This window comes from Blennius ocellaris (assembly GCF_963422515.1).
Source record: "Blennius ocellaris genome assembly, chromosome: 3".
NCBI classification, from domain to species: Eukaryota; Metazoa; Chordata; class Actinopteri; order Blenniiformes; family Blenniidae; genus Blennius; species Blennius ocellaris.
Genome location: NC_137652.1, coordinates 29847843 through 29869854, shown reverse-complemented (window position 1 = coordinate 29869854; position 22012 = coordinate 29847843). Strand labels below are relative to the sequence as shown.

At 42.2% G+C, this 22012-nt stretch overlaps 3 protein-coding genes across 5 annotated transcripts; 2 read left to right on the top strand and 1 right to left on the bottom strand.

The window, feature by feature from the left end:
* The first annotated feature begins 254 nt into the window (after positions 1 to 254).
* On the top strand, positions 255 to 4723 carry hmox2a (heme oxygenase 2a). Of its 2 annotated transcripts, none has more exons than XM_080520471.1 (7): positions 255 to 299; positions 939 to 1061; positions 1134 to 1251; positions 1451 to 1618; positions 3246 to 3569; positions 3778 to 3910; positions 4198 to 4723. In XM_080520471.1, exons 2-7 carry the CDS (start codon positions 979 to 981, stop codon positions 4323 to 4325), a joined length of 954 nt encoding a protein of 317 aa, XP_080376597.1. In that variant the 5' UTR covers positions 255 to 299; positions 939 to 978; the 3' UTR covers positions 4326 to 4723. The 2 variants fall into 2 exon arrangements, with proteins under 2 accessions (XP_080376597.1, XP_080376598.1); XM_080520472.1 differs by lacking the exon at positions 255 to 299 and adding an exon at positions 402 to 536.
* A 1931-nt stretch (positions 4724 to 6654) lies between these two features.
* On the bottom strand, positions 6655 to 8805 carry tmem186 (transmembrane protein 186). Of its 2 annotated transcripts, XM_080520473.1 has the most exons (2): positions 8695 to 8805; positions 6655 to 7539 (listed from the first exon to the last, which is right to left on the bottom strand). In XM_080520473.1, the coding sequence occupies exons 1-2, from the start codon at positions 8773 to 8775 to the stop codon at positions 6871 to 6873; spliced, it is 750 nt and encodes a 249-aa protein (XP_080376599.1). In that variant the 5' UTR covers positions 8776 to 8805; the 3' UTR covers positions 6655 to 6870. The 2 variants fall into 2 exon arrangements, with proteins under 2 accessions (XP_080376599.1, XP_080376600.1); XM_080520474.1 differs by lacking the exon at positions 8695 to 8805 and having other exon boundaries at positions 6655 to 7807.
* Positions 8806 to 9061: 256 nt separating this feature from the next.
* On the top strand, positions 9062 to 20506 carry gde1 (glycerophosphodiester phosphodiesterase 1). The gene is made up of 6 exons (XM_080520470.1): positions 9062 to 9523; positions 10267 to 10442; positions 11104 to 11209; positions 12997 to 13089; positions 15915 to 16126; positions 19926 to 20506. The coding sequence occupies exons 1-6, from the start codon at positions 9263 to 9265 to the stop codon at positions 20071 to 20073; spliced, it is 996 nt and encodes a 331-aa protein (XP_080376596.1). The 5' UTR covers positions 9062 to 9262; the 3' UTR covers positions 20074 to 20506.
* Positions 20507 to 22012: the final 1506 nt, after the last annotated feature.

Below are 22012 nucleotides of genomic sequence, written 5' to 3'. Positions count from 1 at the left end.
ATTGTTGAGTTGATTAATGTGTCACGACCGCGAAAGTGGGAGATTTGGCCATTTATTAAAAACGTAACCAGAAGAAACGATCTCTCCATAAACCACAAATTAAAACTTTAATCAAATCTAATTGATCGCATTAAAAAGACACCTTTTTCAATGAGAGACTTGATTGGTGTAAAGTGTGCACCTTCAACCAATCAGGGGATCTGTCATGCAAGAAGCTTCTGATTGGCTGTCACTATAAGCCCCGCCCCCAGCACGTTGGGTCCTCAGACAGGCAGGCAGGGTTTTTACAGTTCACGGAGGTAAGCGATGTTTTATCTGTCGTTTTATCGGTAAAACCTTCTTGCTGCATGTTGCACATGTTTGTTTTCTCACAGTGAGCGATTTATGAGCGTCAGTTCGGCCCAGAGAGGTGAAAGTCTGACACAAGAGACCCGCACCGTGTCCGTTTTATAACCGTCCCTTCAAACCAAATGTCAGCTGAGCTTCTGGATTCTGAGCAGGGAAACATGAAGGAAGCAAGAAATACACCTAGTAACGTGTGTATTTCAAGTACTGACTTATTCTTCACATGAAAGAGTAGCCACAACACAGATTCATGATAATACCCACAATAAACAATTCACCTGAATCTATGACCTTTATAGTTTAACTCGAGTTCTAATAGCACAGTTACTATTTGATTGACTGAAAAATAACATGGAGATAAGAAGAGGTATTTGTTTCACTTACTAGCTAGTAGTAGTTCAGAGGTGAAAAGAGAACTTCATATTTCCAATCAGGTACAACCTGTTCTTGTACTTTGTTTAAATTGTACACAATTGCAAGTGAAGCTCAGGCTCTTAAAATGCTCAAGTACAAGACTGTTTAATTGCACATCATGGCATGGAATATTTGTCCATTGTTCCAACTTGCATATATATATATATATATATCCGCAGCTTTCCTCTCATTGAAGAGAAACTATCTGAGAAAAGCAACATGATGGAAAACAAGCCCAAATCTAATGGCGTGACGAAAGCAGGGCCGAGGATTGTTGTGGATGATGACGACGAAGCTCTCAGGTATGAGGAACTTTTTTTTTGATTATAATTTTGTTTTTTAATACATTTATTGTTCATGTGTTCACCTGCCAGTCCGACAGACCTTTCCGAGCTGCTGGCGGAGGGCACCAAGGAGTCGCATGACAAAGCAGAGAACTGCCAGTTTGTCAAAGATTTCCTGAGGGGCCGCATCCAGAGGGAACTGTTCAAGGTGGGCTTCAGCAGTGCAAGGCTCTAGTGCTGCGTGGAACGCCAGCTTCTGCTGAATACTGGAACCATTTGATAGAGAAAGCAACGATTCACTACAGTGTGATTTTGTCTCACGTTAAATCATATTAACGTTCATCTAAACACAGGACCTTTTTGATTGATTTTATTTTTTCCTCCCGTTTCTCTCTTTCTGTTGTCAGAGAGGCACAGCAGCTCTTTACTTCGTCTACTCAGCCATGGAGGAGGAGATTGAGAAGAACAGAGACCACCCTCACATTGCGCCCATCTATTTCCCCACAGAGCTGCACAGACGTGACGCCCTGGCTCGGGACCTGGAGTATTTCTACGGCGAGGACTGGGAGAGTCAGGTGAGCTTCTCATCAAGTCTCTGGATGAGAAGGTTTTATTTGTGGAGAATCAGGCGTCGCTCACACTGAAGGGAAATGAGACCCAATTCAGATTTGGGTTTTTTTTTTTGTCACAGGTGACTCATATCCGACTGGTTTTGTGGCCGTGTGAATGCGCCAATTCTGATTTTTTTTCCCACTCCAGATTCAGACAGTCCCAGCGTCAAGCGGGGGTGTCAGTCAAAATCTAGTCATTTATTTTTTTATATATATTGTTTTCAGTCTATGACAAACAACTAATAAACTAACTCAAAACTCGGAAGAAACTCCACTGACTTGTTAAAAATCATAATTAACAGTTTTAGAAGTTCAAATTGTGAGTTTTCAGTGGTCCTTGAACGCACCACACCATCACGCACCTGATGACGTCATCGTATCAATCCGCCACGAAGAGCGGCTCTTCAGTCACCTCTCACGTATCACTGATATCACGATGGATGTATGGAAAATTGTTAATGTCTGTTTATAGTAAGTGGATGAAAACTAAAAACAGGACATTTTAGCATGTGAACAGATTGCAACCTGCCATGTGCCTCCAAACAAAAAAATCTACACATAGATATAAATAAAGGCACATAAATATTAAACTTGCATTAAAAAAAAAAACTATTAAAGGGAAAACAAACTTAAATTGTATAATTTTCTGTATATTTACTTGTGGAAGTGTGCTATTGTAACTTGTGTCTTATCACGCTTCTATGTGGCTGAAATAAAACTATTGTGCTGCAGAAGTTTTCTCATTCTCTGCATCACATCATCGCCCCCCCCCCCTCGGTTTTCAGCCACCCCCCCCCCCCCCCCCCCCCCCTCCTGTACTGAGCTGGAGCTGGGACTGGATCTGGCCTCAAACATATGTGGTACCAATTCAGATATTGTTCTACATGCGACTGCTTCATCATGGAGAAGCAGCTCCGCCGAAATGTTAAACGTTGTTTAAAGCTCTTTTTTCCTCATTCTCTTTCTTCTTTCCCTCGTCAGGTTGTCTCGATTTTGTTGCTCATATTTAACAACCTTTGGAAAACGCTGACCGGCATTGCCAGATATGGCATTATCCCCCAAACTCTTACCTTTAAACTTTGTTTATTTAGAGCATTTGTGTGTTTATGGCCTGTTCTTTATTACACATTAACATCAATTTCAACATGATTCTTACACAGGCTGTGTGGCTATTCTATTGATGTGTGTGGGTTCTACGTCTTGATTTGAAAGAGTGAGTCACATCTGGCAACCCTGGTTGCTGACCAGTGTGCTCTGCTGCTCAGCATGATTCTGCGTCTTCTGTTCTCTGGGGCCCGAAAACATCCAGTCCGATCGCTGTTCACATGGCAGGTCGTGTTTGAAATGATCACGCGAAAAAAAATCCGATCTCAGCAAAACAATCATCGAGCATTAAGACCTGCAGTGTGAGCGGAGCCTTAGGCTCGGGAATCAATTCAGGCTGCAGTATTATCTACCACAGTACTACAGATGGGCTTTCATATTCCCTCACACAAGAGGGAATACAACTAAAACGCTACAGATTCAGTCTCTTCACTGCTGAATAATGGCTCCAGACCGGTCGGGGTGTCAAGTCTGTTGTCTCTCACAGGTCAGCCTCTCGGCTGGCACCAAGCCTTACGTGGACCGGATCCACGAGGTCGGGGCGGCGGACCCGTTGCTGCTGGTGGCCCACTCCTACACCCGCTACATGGGCGACCTGTCTGGAGGACAGATTCTCAAGAAGGTGGCCCAGAGGGCCCTGAAGCTGCCCTCGACAGGAGAGGGCCTCAACTTCTACCAGTTTGAAGGAATCCACAGTCACAAAGGCTTCAAGCAGCTGTACCGGGGCAGGATGAACGAGCTGGAGCTGGACGCACACGACAAGCACCAGGTCGTGGAGGAGTCCAACCGGGCCTTCGGCTTCAACATGATGGTGAGCGAGCGGGGGAGATGTGAAGCGATCTGATTGCAGGATGCATGGGTGAGATCAGTACGAGAGGGGAGGAAACGAAAGCTTGACAGAAATTTGAGATTTGTTGGGTTTTTCTCTTTTCTCTGTTAAAAGCACCGAGAACTGACTGTTGTATTTGGCGCTGTGTGAATAAAGTTGACTAGAAATCGACTTTCCTTTTGAACACGAGGTGTTCACTGAGCTTGAAGACGTTGGCAAAACCGTCCAGGACGAGGTCCAGGACTCAGGCCTCGGACACAGTCACGCAGAGGTCACGGAGGGGGGAGACGTCAATAAGTGCCCCTACTACGCAGCCAAAATGGGTAAGAAGGCATTCTGGGGGTTTTGAGACTCCACTGTTGTGGAATAAATGGTAAATGGACTTTCCTTTTATAGTGCTTTTCAACTGCATGAACAGCCTCAAAGTGCTTTGCATCGTGAAGTTTGTGGAATTATTAACCTCTAATGGAGAGTATGTAATAGCGCAGTCCACCATTAACTACCCAACACTTTCTAATTACTGTTCTCGTGAGCCTAAAATATTGTCTTTATGAACCGTTCCGCTCTGCTGCCTGTTCTCACGTTCTCCTCTTCCCTCTCATTGGTCCAGCTGCCAGTGGAAATCCCTCTCATGCTTGCCAGTTGGCGGTGACGCTCCTGCGACACGCCCCCTGTCAGGTGGCTCTGGCCACATGGGTGGCGCTTCTCGCTGGGCTCGCCACCTGGTACTTCTTTTGACTGGAGGAAACTCGCCGGTTAACGTCCTTCACTAGTCTGACTGGTGAAACCAAAAACTGAACTTATTCAGGTATTTTTTTTTTTTTTGTCTGAAGCATCTGATGCATATCGCTATTTAAGTTTCTGCATGTCAGTATTAGTTTAATGCCACTGTTCCACTTGCAGAATTAAAGACTTCAGAATAACATTTGTGTTGATGCAGTTGTGAGTCGCACAGCACACCTGGATGCATTTAATTATGTGCCGTATGCAGGGTGCAGAGTTTAGAGATTTTTCATGTAAAAAAAAAAAGGAAAGAAATGTAGGTCAGAATTTAAAGTAACATATACCTAATGTGTTGCTGGCTACACTGTACAAATTGTACATTTCTCTTGACAATAAACAACGACTAAAACTAAGCAAGATATATTGGTGTTGATTGCATTTCAGCTGTTTTTCCTGTATTTTCTATATTCCACATTTCTCTTTAAATATCACTTTAGGCTGTCTTCTTAATTGTCTTTGCCCATTGGCAACAGCCGATCTCCCCCCTCACATATCAAACTCTTTCCACTGCCTCCATCCTCTACAGTTCAACAAATCCCCTCCAGGTTCGCTTCGCTATGAGACGCCGTACTATTTTCCACAATACGGTACTTCCTGATAACGAAGAGATACCTTTTGTTGGGTTGATCAATAACTACAGAACACCCAAAGTACATAGAAAACCAAGCTTTAAGTTACTAAATCTTATTTTATTTAATTGGCACTTCATCTGAATTTGCTGTTGTCACTCAGCGTGTTTAAAAAGTTGTGGAACCGTGTTCTACTATTCGACACCTCCCTAAAGCATCGCCTGTAGTTCCAGCTAAGGTCGATCCTTGAGTGAGTGAAGACAAAGTCTATATTTTGTGTGTGTGTGTGTTAGTTTGGGTCCAATGCAGTTGAACACGGGGAATATTGAATTGTGTACACATAAACATTGGTGGCTGTTAGACTTTATTATTTACCAGCCACAGTGGCAGGTGGACCAACACGTTCATTTCCTTCCCTGGAGGGTAAGTGTCTGGATCTTCTTTTTATTTTTTTTTAACCCTTGGATGCACAACCTGCCAGTTCCTACACTCGTCCACAAGGGGGGGTTAAAAATGACCCCAATTCAAATCAATGCGTTTTTGCAATAAGTATATTGGGTTGTTATCTTCAAAATCTGTAAAACAAAGAGTTGTAATATTTTAATATTCTGGGTATTCCTCATAAAACATTTTTGTGACGTGAAACTATTTGCATTTTTATTTATTTTTTTAATCAATTTTAAGACATTGCAGTTTTTGTATCACGACCCCCACGCTTCCACAAGCAGTTCCTATGGAATCTTCTATGAAACGTTAATTCTTAGCAACTCTGACCGTCCTACTTACACATCTGATGTCGTCTTACACAGAACTGCTTGGGGGTCATTTTTGACCCCCACTTGTGGAAGAGTCTTAAACTGCAATGTCTTAAAATTAATGAAAAAATAAATAAAAATGCAAATGGGCTCATGTCACAAACATGTTTTATGAGGAATGCCTAGAATATGAATATATCACAACTTTTCATTTTAAAGATGTTGAAGAATAACAACCCGTGGGGTCATTTTTGACCCCGCGGGTGCAGCTAAGGGTTAAGTCCATTTGAAGTGTCCTCTTTGCAGCATGTGTTTCACAGCTGCCGACATTTCTTGCACAGCACTGTATATTTGTGTAAGGTTATTAAAAGACTTATCAGGTAGGATTATGATCAGACATTCCACCTTGTAAAAGTACAATTGTTTTCACAAATGTATGCAACACTGGGGTGATATTATAATCACCCATATTTCCCCATAATAGGAACATGTCTAGCTATGACAGGAGGCCTTTCTGTGTGGGACGTTCTTCCCCTCTGTCTGGGATTCTCCAGGTAATATGGTTTCCTCCGCTAGTCAATAAAAACATGCATTTGAGGCTAATTGGTGACTCTAAAGTTACACATTTGTCATATAGTGGAGCAAAACAAAGAATTACTGTAGTTTCTTTCAAGGTTAATAAAGAAATTAACATATATGCAGGATAAGTCAGATGAGAGATGTACAATCAGTCCTTTTCATTAGATTATCTGCGATATTAATCCTAGTAGACGTGCTTGGTCACAATTTGGTCTTCTGGTAGGATATTTTTTTTACGGCAGCAGAAATTCACTGTTCGTGGGTCCAATCATTCTTTTTCGGATTTTTGATGCACGTCTTTTTCTTAGAGTAGAAATGATGGTGACAATCTCATTTATAGTAGAAATATTCCAGATTTTATTGATATCTTTCTTTCCACTTCACATATTTATATCACAGCTTACGAGGCAACTATAATACTCCTGCTAACATCCTGCTTATCTTTGCAAATGCATATAGCCACTTTCAACGGAAGCGTAATAACAACCTATGACAGTCTTACATTTTTAAAAGATTTGGCATTTGAGGTTCCAGCAATTCCTTTCATGTAATATTTAACATTTAACTCAAATCCTTTTTGCGTTCTGAACAGATGTATTATTTGAAACTTCCAAACACCTTTTCAAACTGACGTCTGTCGACCACACGTCCAAAATGAGTGGAAAAATATAACGTCTCTGCACTGCTGTATCTCTTCAGTTTCAATATGGTCTCATTCGGAACGTCCCCGGTGTCTGCGATGGTCATAATGTCCGACACGGGCAGGAAAATATCCCTGCGTTTGCCCCAGAAGGAGAGATGGGACACCTTGAGCGTGGTCTGAGACGGGTCCAAGTACATCATCCCCACAACCCTCCTGAAGAAGTGACTGAGCGTGTACAGCATGACGCCGGCAAACAGTGCGATCCCTGTTGTGTAGCTGACGAGAAACAAAGGGGCAGATCCTTGGAGGTAGAGAATGTACACTGGGGGCAAGATGACCACTGTCATGGCAGTTTGAAGCAGCTTGAGTCTGGACACCGCTCTGAGGTGTTTAATGTATGGCAGCGTGTAAATCACAGTGTACTTCTCAGTAGCTACGTCAGAGTATCTGCCCAGGGGAGTGACTTCAGGCAGCAGGGATCCACGGAGGCTCTGCTGGACTGCTGGGTAACCTGGGACTGAATGACGCCGCAGACTCGGAGGCGTTCGGGCCGCGAGCAAACATGGAGCTCTGTTACAGGACAGGACGTGAGATACTGACCTGCACGGCAGCAAAGATCTCATCTGTAGAAAGACAAGAAGCAGACAAATCTGACTCTTCTGCAAAGCCAAAACATTCAGCTTATGTTTGAATCCAGCACTTTCACAGCCATTTAACTTGGTGACAGTTTCACAACATAGTGAAAAAATGAGGACTCAACAAAACTAAGACAAACGCAACTCATGATTGCTTTTGCTAACAATTACTGTCACATCTAAATGGCAACCAACAATATGTATGAATAGTTTGTTTTTTCACGAAGAGGCGATACAGCATATCTGCTTCATACCATTCTGAATTTAGCCTGGTGTGACTCTTAAAAGTCTTGAAGCAATAAAGTACGATAAACCCACAACAACAGGTGATATTATCAGATACCAGACTACAGGATTCATTTCCTGATCATTTCATCTGTCTTTCATTGTCCAAGTCAGTCTATATTCTATTTTAAAATGTCCACAACCAAATGATGACTTATTTCCCTGGAGGATAGATAAAACAGAATAAAATCAATTTAAATTCATAATTCTTAACTGGATTAATTGTGAATTCTACCCTTTACCCACATGTAAGAGACAAAATTGATTTCAGACAACAGTAGTTGGCACAAGTAAACTTAACTGGATTTTATTATGATGAATACATTTACTCTTGGAAATGTGATCAATAAAATGCATGCAATTACAATTAAAATGAATTAACTTATTATGCAGGTATGGTTAAACCAGAATTTGAAAAGCTGGAAACAGCCCTGCCGTTGTTGGCTTCTAATCTTAAATACTTATTGTTCCTCATCACTGAACTCAGATTCATTTCTGCATCTGAAATCGTGAAAATGTAAGTAATAAACACTCAAATCAAGCAGCAAACAAGATACAAGTACGTATAAATATGCTTTCTTCAATTTGATTAACTTGGTTTATTGTACAAAAAAAAAAAACATAAATTAAAAGGTATTCGGAGAAACTTTCCTGGAATGACTGTGTTTAAAGAATTAATTAAATTATCAATCAGGTCACGTTTCATTGATTTTTATCCATCAGACATTCGGAGCTGTCATTATGGCTTTAAACAGCTCTGTTAGCCCCGGTAGCTAATAACCTTGCTTTGGCATCTTTCAGAGTATTTATAAAACCGTGAAAGGAAATCATAACTTTAGGGAACAGAAAGAGGCTCACCGTCGTCGTCAATGGGTGGAATATATAGATACATAAAGCGAAGAATAGAGAGTAAAACTGAAATGACGCTAACTGTAGCATGAACTAAAGTGACGTTAAGAAGGGACGCTCTGCCTTTTGACCCGGATGTGCTTATTAATGGTTCAATACAGGTTTTTTTGTTTTTTTTAAGTAGAGAACCCCTTGAAGAAAGTTATTTTGGAAAAATTTTTTTACATCAACTATAACATGGAAAATCTCTTACAACAAGATTTCAGTGTTAAATTAAATGTTGCGTTGTCGCGTGTCTGCGGGACGACACGGAAGAAGAAGCGGAACCGTCATGTCCGCCGCTGAGTGGGTGCCACTCTCAAAGCTACTCCGCAAATGAAAACATTTCGTTTCATGGTTTCTCCCGCTGCTTCGGGCGCCTTGACGACGGCTGTTTTCGGGTTCTGTTGTGTTTGAGTCGCACGGTGTCGCCTCGTCGTTTGAGGAGAATAAACTTGTCCGGAGGAGAACCAGAGTGAGGGTAACAGACGGCGACTGTGTTGCGTTCAGGGACCGCTCTCTGCAAGTCGGACACGGGATGTTGCAACTCGGGGATGAAGTCACCCTCTACTCGCTGCTCTTCGCGGTGCTGCTGCTGGGGACCCGGAGCCCGGTGTGGACCACCGGCCTCACCGTCTCCCTCTACCTCTTCGTGGCCCTGTTCCGGTTCCCCCAGGTGCCGTCCAGCCGAGCCCGGCAGGTGCTGCACCCGGCCACAGGATGCGGTAGAGCGTCTGTGATCGCACACCGGGGCGGAGGACACGACGCCCCGGAGAACACGATAGCCGCGATCCGGGAGGTGAGCGACCCTGAGGGGACTCGTTTATGGTGGAACGCCAGAGTGATTGTTTTAAAAATATCTCTATATCAACGTTTATGAGTTACCTTTTTCTAGTTTTTGATAAGCCCCGCCTGGGGGCGCCTGGGAGCCACACTGGACTAGGACACATCGGGGTTCAAGGAGATTTATCTTCTTATCACGTTTTCACTTTGTTTTATTAATGTTAAAACATGGTGGATTTGAACACTATAATCATTTGATTCGTTGTCCATTAGCATTTGCACAGCAACGTTCTGAAAAAGATCTTGGCATATGCATGCATGCAGAGAACAATACCCTGTAAATGTTAAAATGGGTTAACATTAAAATGCAGTGGAATCTTTAAAGTTTTCGTGGTTTTCGTTGTCGTGTAAATGGGGCCTCCGTCTCCATGGAAAAAGGGGAAACACTACTTATTTGAAAGGCTGCTACTGCACACCAGCTGGCCAATCACAACAAAGCTGTGTGCAGCAAAAACTGTGGTATTATGACTCCCAGTCCATATTCTACTGGGACTTGGGACTTTTATTTTGACAGTCACCATAATGACAATCCAATTTGGTGGTTTTATTTTGAGAGTTACAGTAAAAACAATCCAACTCGGTCCTACTCAAATCAATCCGGACATCACCGGGCAAACAGAGCGAGGTGACTGTGATGCTCGTGGGGAGGCTGCTTCCAGACTTCACTGTCTCGAGTCTCTTGAATCGGTTGCTCCGCAGGCCAGTAAGAACGGGGCGTGTGGCGTGGAGTTGGACCTGGAGTTCTCGGCAGACGGCTTCCCGATTCTGCTGCACGACGACACGGTGGACCGGACCACCAATGGGTCGGGGCCCCTCAGCCACATGAAGCTCGCAGATTTGGCCAAACTGGACGCAGCTGCTAAACATAGACTCCGGTAAAAAGGGAACTGCTCCCTGATAGAAACACTTCCTTATATGTTCTGTTCACGAAGGCAGTGATGCGGGACCACTGACGCAACATTCGAAAACAAACCAATTCAAATAAAATGTGCTTTTAAAGAAGGGAACTTGTCAAACATGTCACATGTATTTTGAGCTGTTTGGTGCTTGAAATATTTAATTTCTATTTGATCTATATTGTTGTTGTACAGTCATGAACAGAATGGAGAACAGTCATCGTCCTGCATTTGGATGAATAAAAGAAAATAAAGAATGTTCTCAACACTAGAAAAACATTTGTCAAAATGACTGAACAATGTAAAAACACACTGTCTGAATGCAGCAGACAAAGGAAAGTGAATTGGAGAAAGACGTATTGAATAGAGGAGTTGTCTGATGGTGTTTGTGAGGAAAAGTGATTCTAAATAACTTGATGGACATGACATCAACAAACTGTCATTTTCTCTTCTGCAGTATCTGATATCATCACATTAATATCATCAACTGGTTAAATTAGTTCATGAACTTCTCCTGTTTACTTGTATTATATCCTATGAAACTGGATATTTCACACATTGAATATAACATTTTATAAACTCTTCCTTTGTGTGTGTTGTGAGGTACACGTGAGCCTGATGTTTTTTGGCTGCTCTCCAGGGAGAAGTTTGCCGGGGAGAGGATCCCCACTCTGGAGGAGGCGGTGGAGGAGTGCGTCAGGCTGCAGCTCACCATCTACTTTGATGTCAAAGGTCACCCGAACGAGGTGCGACGTGCTGAACACACAGACTCCAGGCTGTCTGCTGAGTTTTGTTGATTCAGTCGATCCATTTCATGTAACGTAACAGTGTTGAGTGTGATGCTATTCCGAAGACTAGAGACGGCTGGTATTTGTTTTAGTATTCTCTAATCAGTCAAGAATATAGAGTAAGTGTTGGGATTTATGGTTGGTTATTAGTGTTAAAATGACTGTGAGTAATAGATTACTGAAAGTAATAAATCAATGGAAGTAATTTCTGAAAAATTTTAATTATTAATGAAGTAAATGGTCATTCATTCATTAACAACTCCTAGAGTAATTGAGTAATTACTTAAAAGTTAATAAATTATAAAAAATAATTTATTAATAACAATTTATTTGAATAAATTGGTTATTTATCAAATAATAATGGAATTGGGGCACCACCAGCTAAACTGGAAATGGCTAATACCAAAATATCAGTCTTGTTTGTAAAAAGGGTTATTTAAGTTAATATTCCTGTGCAAAATATAACAATCTTAAATAACAGGGACAGTGTGAGAAGCACAGACTGTTACAAACCAGTGAATTATCAACAATAAATATACAATAATTACCAGGAATCGATCAATTCAGCTAACAGGCGTTTATTAACACAAATGTATTAATTCAGAAATAATTCTGAAATTCTGTGTGTGTGTGTGTGTGTGTGTGTGTGTGTGTGTGTGTGTGTGTGTGTGTGTGTGTGTGTGTGTGTGTGTGTGTGTGTGTGTGTGTGTGTGTGTGTGTGTCCTGGGAGTTTAAGTGGGGATGTAATGACCACGAGTGTCCACCAGGTGGCGACGGACCTTGTTGTAATGCTAATGATGCTGATGTGATGATACGGATGTATCACGGCGGCACAAGTTAGCAGTTTGGTTGCTAACTGTAGCTATGTGGAGAGCCTATCTCGATCCGTTAACACACGCGGTGGGGGATACGCACAGGTGCGCGTGCGCACGAGGGGTTAATAAAGGAGACAGAGAGCAGGAACGTTCTGGTGCCAGAAGCTCAACTGGAACTCCTGGTTTTTTATTTAATTTTTCGTTTCCTTTCAAGTTAATTTAGTGCATGATTGCATTGGAAAAATGGCACTGAACTAATTAAATATTCTAATTAATATTCTTGCTGCTGATGGAACAAAGTGACACATGAGTTCAAGATGAAATCTGACACCTGTGAGAAATTATGACATGAACTGCAAAATATTGATTTGCCCGCCAAGGGCACACTTTATCTTTATTTGGTGAGTTCAGGTGATCTGGATTAATATAGAGATGTAGAAATATGCCAAAATTAAGGATAATTTCTAGATTTTGACAAGTTATTCTGAGCTAAAATACTATTATTTTTGAGTTCCAGCTCCATGTGGCCAAATGTTTTCAGCCTTTGAAAATGTAAATCAAATAATAATAAATATCTTAATACATAATATTGCGACATAATGTTGAAATTTCAGTTCTTTATGTTTATTTCTTAATATACATTAAACTATATTGGTATTTCTGAGTATATTTTAATTCCTCATTGTTAACCACTCCTGTTAAAAGGTCATTCTGTATAATAAAGGGATTCCAGTCACCTGATGAGCTGGTATAGACGGAGACAGACTGCAGCGCTGCGCTGGTGGTTGGTCAGTGACTGTCCACAGAGGCTTCAGGCAGTGAATGCACACAGACACAGTTGCCAGTTTACGCCGTGTGGCCGAACACCCAACACCGACAAACGCAAAGCTGTTGCCCGACTGAGAAGGTGTGTGTCTTTGTTCTCTTCAGGCGGCCGCCGCTCTCAAGATTCTGTTCAAGAAACACCCAGTCCTCTACAACAGCAGCATCGTCTGCTCATTCGAGCCCAAAGTCATCTACAGGGTAAGTGGTTGTCTGTGTTTACCCTGTGGTGGAAATAGTCCCCGTCAGCCTGGAACCAGGGCGACACGACCCTGAGTGAGATGAAAAGAGATGAATGGAGAGTCGCGGCTGAACGAGTTGGTGGTTCATTGCGGGGCTTCGCATTGAGAAACAAGAGAAGCACACCCACGGCCAGTTCAGGGTCAACTCCACAAGCACGTCTTTGGTGGAAGGAAGCTACATTTCTAAATAAAAGCCATAAAGATACAAGGACATGCAAACTACACAATGAAATTCTCAGTCGAACCAGGATTTTCAGGACTAAACAGACGATCTCGGTGCCACTTCATGCTCTTATCAACAAAACTGAATATTTACTGTTCACAAACGGAGGAAAAGCTGGAAATCTTTTTCATGAGAAGACACTTTAAATATCTTGTGGTGATTTCCCATTAATATAAGATACGTTTGACTTGTCAACCTGCACACACACTCATTAGCTCCAAACCCAATGATGATTTTTTTTTAAATCTCAGTATTTTAGACTTCCTTGTGTTTAGCCTGAGTGTCCGAGGCCTGGGTACATAATACTGCATGAAAATGAGCATAAGTCTAGAATTCAAGGTGTAATAATTACTTCCTGTGGTGACCTGTGTAAGATGGAGTGGTCAAGTAAACACTTCTTCTAAATGTAGAAGAAGAATCCTACTTTATTTCTACTCTTGCCCTTACAACCTTCGCACTGTGAAGGGAGAGCGCAGACCCCCGTGCTTGTAGAGACCTACAAAATATGATTCTTCTGTTCACATGTCGTTATGTGCAAAAACCTCTTCAAAATAGTCATTTTAATTAGTATTCTCTTAGAATTTCTGTTAAAAAAATAAAGAAATGTATGATTTTGTCCTGATGTTATTGTATTCAAGTAGGTAAAAACAATCTTAAAGTGTGGATTTCAGAGGTAAAAACTGTGATCATGAGGCGATAGTTGCTGCACATTTAAAGAAAACTGCAGGAGATCAGTTTCTATTAAAGTGAGGGTCTGATGGATGATCAAGCTTCTGTAGTACAGACTGTAGTACAGACTGGAGCTCAAACTGTAGTACAGACTGGAGCTCAGATTGTAGTACAGACTGTAGGTCCAACTGTAGTACAGACTGTAGCTCAGACTAGCTCAAACTGTAGTACAGACTGTAGCTCAGAGTAGCTCAAACTGTAGTACAGACTGTAGCTCAGATTGTAGTACAGACTGTAGGTCCAACTGTAGTACAGACTGTAGCTCAGACTAGCTCAGATTGTAGTACAGACTGTAGCTCAGACTAGCTCAAACTGTAGTAAAGACTGTAGCTCAAACTGTAGTACAAACTGTAGCTCAGACTAGCTCAAACTGTAGTACAGACTGTAGCTCAGACTAGCTCAGATTGTAGTACAGACTGTAGCTCAGATTGTAGTACAGACTGTAGCTCAGATTGTAGTACAGACTGTGTCTCAGATTGTAGTACAGACTGTAGCTCAAACTGTAGTACAGACTGTGTCTCAGATTGTAGTACAGACTGTAGCTCAGATTGTAGTACAGACTGTAGCTCAGATTGTAGTACAGACTGTAGCTCAGATTGTAGTACAGACTGTAGCTCAAACTGTAGTACAGACTGTAGCTCAAACTGTAGCACAGACTGTAGCTCAAACTGTAGTACAGACTGTAGCTCAAACTGTAGTACAGACTGTAGCTCAGTAGCTCAGACTGGAGTTCAAACTGTAGCTAAAGGTTTAGTTCAGACTGTAGCTCAGACTGTAGTTCAGACTGTAGCTAAAGGTTTAGTTCAGACTGTAGCTCAGGCTGTAGTTCAGACTGTAGCTAAAGCTTTAGTTCAGACTGTAGCTCAGACTGTAGCTAAAGCTTTAGTTCAGACTGTAGCTCAGGCTGTAGTTCAGACTGTAGCTAAAGCTTTAGTTCAGACTGTAGTTCAGACTGTAGCTAAAGCTTTAGTTCAGACTGTAGCTCAGGCTGTAGTTCAGACTGTAGCTAAAGCTTTAGTTCAGACTGTAGCTCAGGCTGTAGTTCAGACTGTAGCTAAAGCTTTAGTTCAGACTGTAGCTAAAGCTTTAGTTCAGACTGTAGCTCAGACTGTAGTTCAGACTGTAGCTAAAGCTTTAGTTCAGACTGTAGCTAAAGGTTTAGTTCAGACTGTAGCTCAGACTGTAGTTCAGACTGTAGCTAAAGGTTTAGTTCAGACTGTAGCTCAGGCTGTAGTTCAGACTGTAGCTAAAGCTTTAGTTCAGACTGTAGTTCAGACTGTAGCTAAAGCTTTAGTTCAGACTGTAGCTCAGGCTGTAGTTCAGACTGTAGCTAAAGCTTTAGTTCAGACTGTAGCTAAAGCTTTAGTTCAGACTGTAGCTAAAGCTTTAGTTCAGACTGTAGCTCAGACTGTAGTTCAGACTGTAGCTAAAGCTTTAGTTCAGACTGTAGTTCAGGCTGTAGCTAAAGCTTTAGTTCAGACTGTAGCTCAGACTGTAGTTCAGACTGTAGCTAAAGCTTTAGTTCAGACTGTAGTTCAGACTGTAGCTAAAGCTTTAGTTCAGACTGTAGCTCAGACTGTAGTTCAGACTGTAGCTAAAGCTTTAGTTCAGACTGTAGTTCAGACTGTAGCTAAAGCTTTAGTTCAGACTGTAGTTCAGGCTGTAGCTCAGGCGATGACCTGTAGCGCAGGCCATCGTGGCTGTTTCTGATGGAAAACAGTCAAAATCCCCAACACATGGCCGCCATTTTCTTTGTTCAGCAACTGAAGCAGGTGGTTTTAATGTGATGACCCATCCAAGTATTAAATAACGTGATGTGGTGTCGAACGCAGATGAGACAGAGCGACCCGGAGGTGGTGACGGCTCTGACCCACAGGCCGTGGTACCTGAGCCACCTGGGAGACGGCGCCCCGCGCTTCTCGTCTCCATGGAAACAGCATTGGATGACGCTGCTGGACGTGCTGTTGGACTGGGCGCACCATCATGTGCTGTGGAGACTGTGTGGCGTCTCGGCCTTCCTCATACAGAAGAACTTCATCTCACCGTGAGTGTTTGTAGAAGTGAAGGACTGGTTTTGAAATAGTTTTAAGATTGTAAGACGCTCATTAAAGGACCCTTATTTCGCTATATTTCATGTTTCACAGTCCATCCTATGCTCATGCAGGATAATAATTTAGGTGATAGTATACAACACTCAAAACTTGTGAAATTACAGCTATTTCTTGGATTGAGCTGACGTCACCTCTCATGATGGTGGTTCTCAGCTCCTCTTCCTCCAAAGGAAGTCCTCCAAAGTCCAGCCACATTTGCCGCTGTGCTTCTTCTTTCGGCAAGACAAATAGTGTGGAACCATACTTGCACCCGAAAACACATTTTCTCCAAGTGGACATGAAGGTGAAAACACATTTTGTCCAAGTGGACATGAAGGTGAAAACACATTTTGTCCAGTGGACATGAAGGTGAAAACACATTTTGTCCAAGTGGACATGATGGTGAAAACACATTTTGTCCAAGTGGACATGATGGTGAAAACACATTTTGTCCAAGTGGACATGAAGGTGAAAACACATTTTGTCCAGTGGACATGATGGTGAAAACACATTTTGTCCAAGTGGACATGATGGTGAAAACACATTTTGTCCAAGTGGACATGATGGTGAAAACACATTTTGTCCAAGTGGACATGAAGGTGAAAACACATTTTGTCCAGTGGACATGATGGTGAAAACACATTTTGTCCAAGTGGACATGATGGTGAAAACACATTTTGTCCAAGTGGACATGATGGTGAAAACACATTTTGTCCAAGTGGACATGAAGGTGAAAACACATTTTGTCCAAGTGGACATGAAGGTGAAAACACATTTTGTCCAAGTGGACATGAAGGTGAAAACACATTTTGTCCAAGTGGACATGATGGTGAAAACACATTTTGTCCAAGTGGACATGAAGGTGAAAACACATTTTGTCCAAGTGGACATGAAGGTGAAAACACATTTTGTCCAAGTGGACATGAAGGTGAAAACACATTTTGTCCAAGTGGACATGAAGGTGAAAACAGTTATCAACAGCAACAAAACCAGCAGTTCAATGTGAAGCAGCAGAGACTGAGAGAGCAGAGAAGAGGCTGCAGCTCCTTGGCACATTCGTGGGCGTGTCTTGTTTTGGTTTCTCCACATGTCAATCTTCCTGGAGGCGGGGCTTCTCCAGCTCTGTGATCAGCAAGGTGGTGCTGCTTCATCAAATAGAATCAAGGTGTTGAGCTCCTCCACCAGTTAGAACAGAGAAAGATCGTTCTCCAACTCAAACTTGAGGGAATCAATGAAAAAACCACTTTGGGGATGTATATGAACCCCAAATAGCACTTTTATGATGTTTACAGCGCAGAAAAGTCGATTTAGTCGATAATATTTAACAACGAGGCTGCTAAAATCCTCAGTCTATAGTTTCATTATTTTTGTAGGAATTTCTTACCTCATAAGGATCACTAGGACCCATTTATGTTATGGTTGGCTATCGATAATGATTAATAATGATCAAAGATAGTTATTAATAATGTTGTTGAAATTTTATCTGATCTGTATCAGAACCTCGGAGCTCCACCTGTCGTAACAGGAAATGATAGTCAATTCAGTTCTATCAGTCTCATAAGATATACTAAACAGTTAATCAGGAATTTGAATTAATAGTTAAATTAATTACAATTACCAGAATTAACAGTCAAGGTTGAAGGATTGGTGGATCACAAGAAACTACATTCCAAATGGAGGTTATCAGAGAGCAGGAAGTCTGTCCTGGGTCAAGTATGATTCCAAACATTATATTTATTAACAATGAAAACAAATAAACATAGATCCTAAATACCGATATACAGCTGTGTGTGTGTGTGTGTGGGGGGGGGGGGAGAGAGAGAGAGAGAGAGGTGGGGGGAGTGTGTGTGTGTGAGATGTGTGATGAACTACAAAACAAGATGGCGGATCACAAGAAACTACATTCCAATGGAGGTTATCAGAGAGCAGGAAGTCTGTCCTGGGTCTCCACCATGTGCTGGAGAACAATGGAACATGGAAGCTAGTCTTTAGCGTCTGCTTCCTGTGTGTCTCTGCTAAAGGACCATTTCTAGAATGACTTGATGTGAATGAGACTTGTTTTGTAAAACGTCAGGAGTCGTCAGATGGTGTTCAGTTACTGTGTGATGTTGTCTTTGATGTGATATGTGTAGGATTGTGAGTTAACTAGTTAGTAAAGCAAAGATTAGCATGCAGACCCTGTGTCTGTGGCAGAGCTAACGTTGGTTTACAGGTTGATAACTGCTCCTAATATCATTATCTATAGAACTCAATCCCTGTAACAGAATCAACACATCTTCATAAAGTTAAACAGTTCTATCATAGCATCAGGTTTAACTAATCTCAGGTAAAGCCCAGTTGTTCCCACTTCCTTGAAGGAGTTCAGTTGTTGTCCTGCTGGAGGGAAGCTGGTGTCTTCTCCTGTAGTTAGCACCTCCTGCTAACTGTGGTTGCTGGTTCTGCAGGCCGAGGAGAAGAAGATGGAGTTGATGTTTCAGGAGTCCTTCTTTACAGCTCCTGGTTGTTCCTTTTGTCCAGACTGAGGAGCTGGTCGCTCAGGTCTGTGATGGTTTTCCTGCTGGTTGAGGAAAACACAAAGAAGTTCTGTGAGGTGTCGTTTCCCTGGTCCGTCCTGGAGGAACTGCTTGGTTTTCCTGGTTGATGGGAGATCAGACTCTGGGTGCTGGTCTCTGGACCAGGGGAAGGTCTGACCCTCGTGGTGGGTCAGCAAAGGAGTTGAGGAGTGAAGGCCTCTGGTTGCAGGCCTCTGGTGTTAGCTGGATGCTAACGCTGGGTGAGCGGAGCTGCTGGGAAGCAGCTCTTCCCACAGTGTTCACTGGAGATGACTCGCTGCAAGACTGGTTTTGCAGGCTTTTGTTGAAAGTTTGTGGATTCGAAGGTGTTGAATCTTGAGAGCTTCAACCAATCAGTGACTGGCTGAGTGCATGGGGGAAGCGTCTTTTGAGCAGAAAGCGGGGGAGGGTTGCATGGGTCTGCTGTGGAAAAAGTTCCCCCCCACTGGGTGTGATGGTCAACCACATTCCTGCTTCTGAATTCATACATCATGACTGTGTATCATGACAAATGAAAATGGTCTTTCCCTAGAAATGAACAAACTTTCTGTGGTCTTGTGAGATCCCAACACTTTCAATGCACTTTTCCACTGTAAATATAATCCACTTCTTTCGATCTCTGGTTAATCTCATTTAGAGTACTTTTGTTTGGTAAAATACAACGTCACCATTTTATAAGAGAGAAGGAACGTTTCTTTGTGTAGCACCAGAAATGCATCAAATTACATTAAAATCATATAAATACAACAAGATATTAAGAAAATACAAGCAAATTTAAAAGACAAAAGGCAATTAGAACATGAGTATAAATAGTTCATTTGAAATGAAGTCAATACAATGCATTTAGAAAAGTGAACATTTTTAATGTTTACAAGGAGTAATGCAATAAAATGTATATTCTTGAATCTATTTCAGTCTATGTTTTTTTTTATATTCTCACAGGAAGTTCCAAAAGTGAAGAGCGTAGCAAAGTCTCATATATTTCAAGGATTTGTCAGAAATCTTATGAAAACACAATTTTTTTTGGTCTTTTTAATGCCTTTTCATGTTTGTTTCCTAAGCTTGCCTGTCATACTGTATAATCTTATTAATTTTGACTGTCTTTAAGTCACAAAAAGATTTTAAAAAGTTTTCAAATGGAGTGCTCTTTAAAGGACTGAATGGTAAACCTGATGCTGTGTGTGTGTGTGTGTGTATGCAGGGACTACGTTCAGCACTGGGCTCAGAGGGGTGTGGAGGTGGTGGCCTGGACCGTCAACACCAGGGTGGAGAAAGATTACTACCAGGAGCTGCTGCAGGTCAACTACATCACTGACAGCCTGGTGGAGGACTGCCAGCCTCATTACTGACAGGAACATTGTGTCTCCAGCAAGGAGGAGACGATTCTCTCTTCCATGCAGTATGATGATGTTTGCTGCCGACAGTTTAATAATGGGTGAATTCGCTCAAGTGTGGCATTTTAGTCCCGTTTCCACTGCATCAAAACTGCAGGAAGGAAGGGAGAGCTACAAAGTGTAACCGGAGCCCAGTCTGGTGCGTTTCCTCCACAGAAAGCAGGTTCACATGTAGGTTGGGTTTCGAGCTACACAGATATGTGACGTGACAACAGTAATCTCAGCCGGGCGACAGATCTGGATCTTAAGAATACTCTGTTGTTGTTGTTGTTGTTGTTTACATCCTTTGTTCTGCAGCCACAGAGCTGCAGCTGTTACTTCCGTGTTTGCTCCAGTGTCGCGCCGCTGGATGTGACAGCCACAACTTCTGCAGACGTGATGCAAGGACAGACACCGGTACGCCCTGTGTGGATGCGGTCCGAGTTCGGTGGTCGCGTTGCGTCCCGTCGCTGGCCGGTGCGACGGCCAGCGACGGGACGCAACGTGACGTGACGAGCGGACTCGGTAGTGCATGGGTTACGGCCGTAGTGTCTGCTCCTGAGTGCCGTTCTCCCCTCCCTCGCGTCTGCTCTTTTGGGACCAACGTGAAAGAGAAAAAAGAGAAAACAACCAGTGCAAAGCTGAATATGTTAACAACAGAGGAGTCATACAGCCGACATATTAAAATGTGGAAGGCGTGTCTTAAATCACTGACCAATGAGCAAACAGTGCCTCAAAATCAGACCCGTTGTGTTGTCCTGAGTCCCCCTAACGCAGTGCTTCTCAAATGGGGGGGGCGTGGTGGGGTGTCAGGGGGGGCGTGAGGCGGGCGGGGCTTTCAGTATTAGTGTCTTTATTCATGCTTGAACGATAAAAAAAGGGCCTCCAGCTCATTTTATTAATTTATTTTGATAATCAGGCGATTGTATGCAGAATGCTGGTGCAGCAACTCATACAGTGGTTTATACAGATAAATAAATACATATTATCAGGTTCTCAATGGTAGTACAATTCAGGGGGGGGGCCCTGAAAACAATTCTGTCCTCTAGGGGGGGGCGTGACAGAAAGTAATTGAGAACCACTGGTCTAACGGAAGGACGACGGAAGAGCTTCAAGCTTTGGAGCAGTTATTTCTGTAAAATCCACAATTGTTGCAGTGGAAAGCTGAACCTTTAAAGGACTACTACCAGTCCCTCCTGCACTACATGTGCGCTGGAACCGGGGCTGTTGCAGAACCGAAATCAAACGTACTGTAACTCACCACCTCAGGACCAGAGTGACTTCAATTTAGTTGACTCGGCCTTGTTTTTGTGCTTAACTTCCTTAATTCAAAGGTAAATATCAGGTGATTTTTTTTCATGGAGTAAATTTAAATAAATTTATTGGGGGGGAGGGAAAACAGCTAAGAATTTAAAAAAAAATAATTCACATTTAGAATGAGAATGAAATGTTTCGTGTTAGAATTGATTACATATTTCATTGCAATATTAAAATCACTATTTTACTGTATTTGTGAGGACAGACCTTACTTGTTTTCTTTTGAAGACTTTTAAAAACCTCTAAGAATCTGGAGAAGTGCAGGAAATGATTCAGGTGGAGGAAACTGAAAGTTTGTGTATAAATTAACACTTTAATTTCAACTCACTGCGGACATGCAACAGAAGATTAGTGAGTAAAGTGAAGCTACACCTGTCATTTGATTAAACACCTGTCTGTGTTTAATTGCTGCGAAATTGTATTTAAAATGGTAAGGAATTTCAGTGTCTTAAATGTGAATGGAATAAAGAATATTTCTTTTGTTGTAGCAGCTGGTCGGAGCGTGTTCTGGTGTTGGAAGCGTCTCTACGGTGTGTTTTCATGTCGCTGTGACAGTTTGAACTTCACTATGATGAAGTTGTCAGATGAGATTAGAACC

What these genes read in the sequence shown, in the direction of transcription:
- hmox2a (XM_080520471.1), top strand. Translation starts at nt 979, where the DNA reads ATGATGGAAAACAAGCCCAAATCTAATGGCGTGACGAAAGCAGGGCCG. An exon ending in TCCAGAGGGAACTGTTCAAG is followed by an intron (nt 1,252 to 1,450) that starts GTGGGCTTCAGC and finishes TTCTGTTGTCAG; the next exon opens with AGAGGCACAGCAGCTCTTTA. An exon ending in GCGAGGACTGGGAGAGTCAG is followed by an intron (nt 1,619 to 3,245) that starts GTGAGCTTCTCA and finishes TGTCTCTCACAG; the next exon opens with GTCAGCCTCTCGGCTGGCAC.
- tmem186 (XM_080520473.1), bottom strand. Translation starts at nt 8,775, where the DNA reads ATGCTACAGTTAGCGTCATTTCAGTTTTACTCTCTATTCTTCGCTTTA. An exon ending in TCCACCCATTGACGACGACG is followed by an intron (nt 7,540 to 8,694) that starts GTGAGCCTCTTT and finishes GTCTTTCTACAG; the next exon opens with ATGAGATCTTTGCTGCCGTG.
- gde1 (XM_080520470.1), top strand. Translation starts at nt 9,263, where the DNA reads ATGTTGCAACTCGGGGATGAAGTCACCCTCTACTCGCTGCTCTTCGCG. An exon ending in AGCCCAAAGTCATCTACAGG is followed by an intron (nt 13,090 to 15,914) that starts GTAAGTGGTTGT and finishes TGTCGAACGCAG; the next exon opens with ATGAGACAGAGCGACCCGGA. An exon ending in CAGAAGAACTTCATCTCACC is followed by an intron (nt 16,127 to 19,925) that starts GTGAGTGTTTGT and finishes GTGTGTATGCAG; the next exon opens with GGACTACGTTCAGCACTGGG.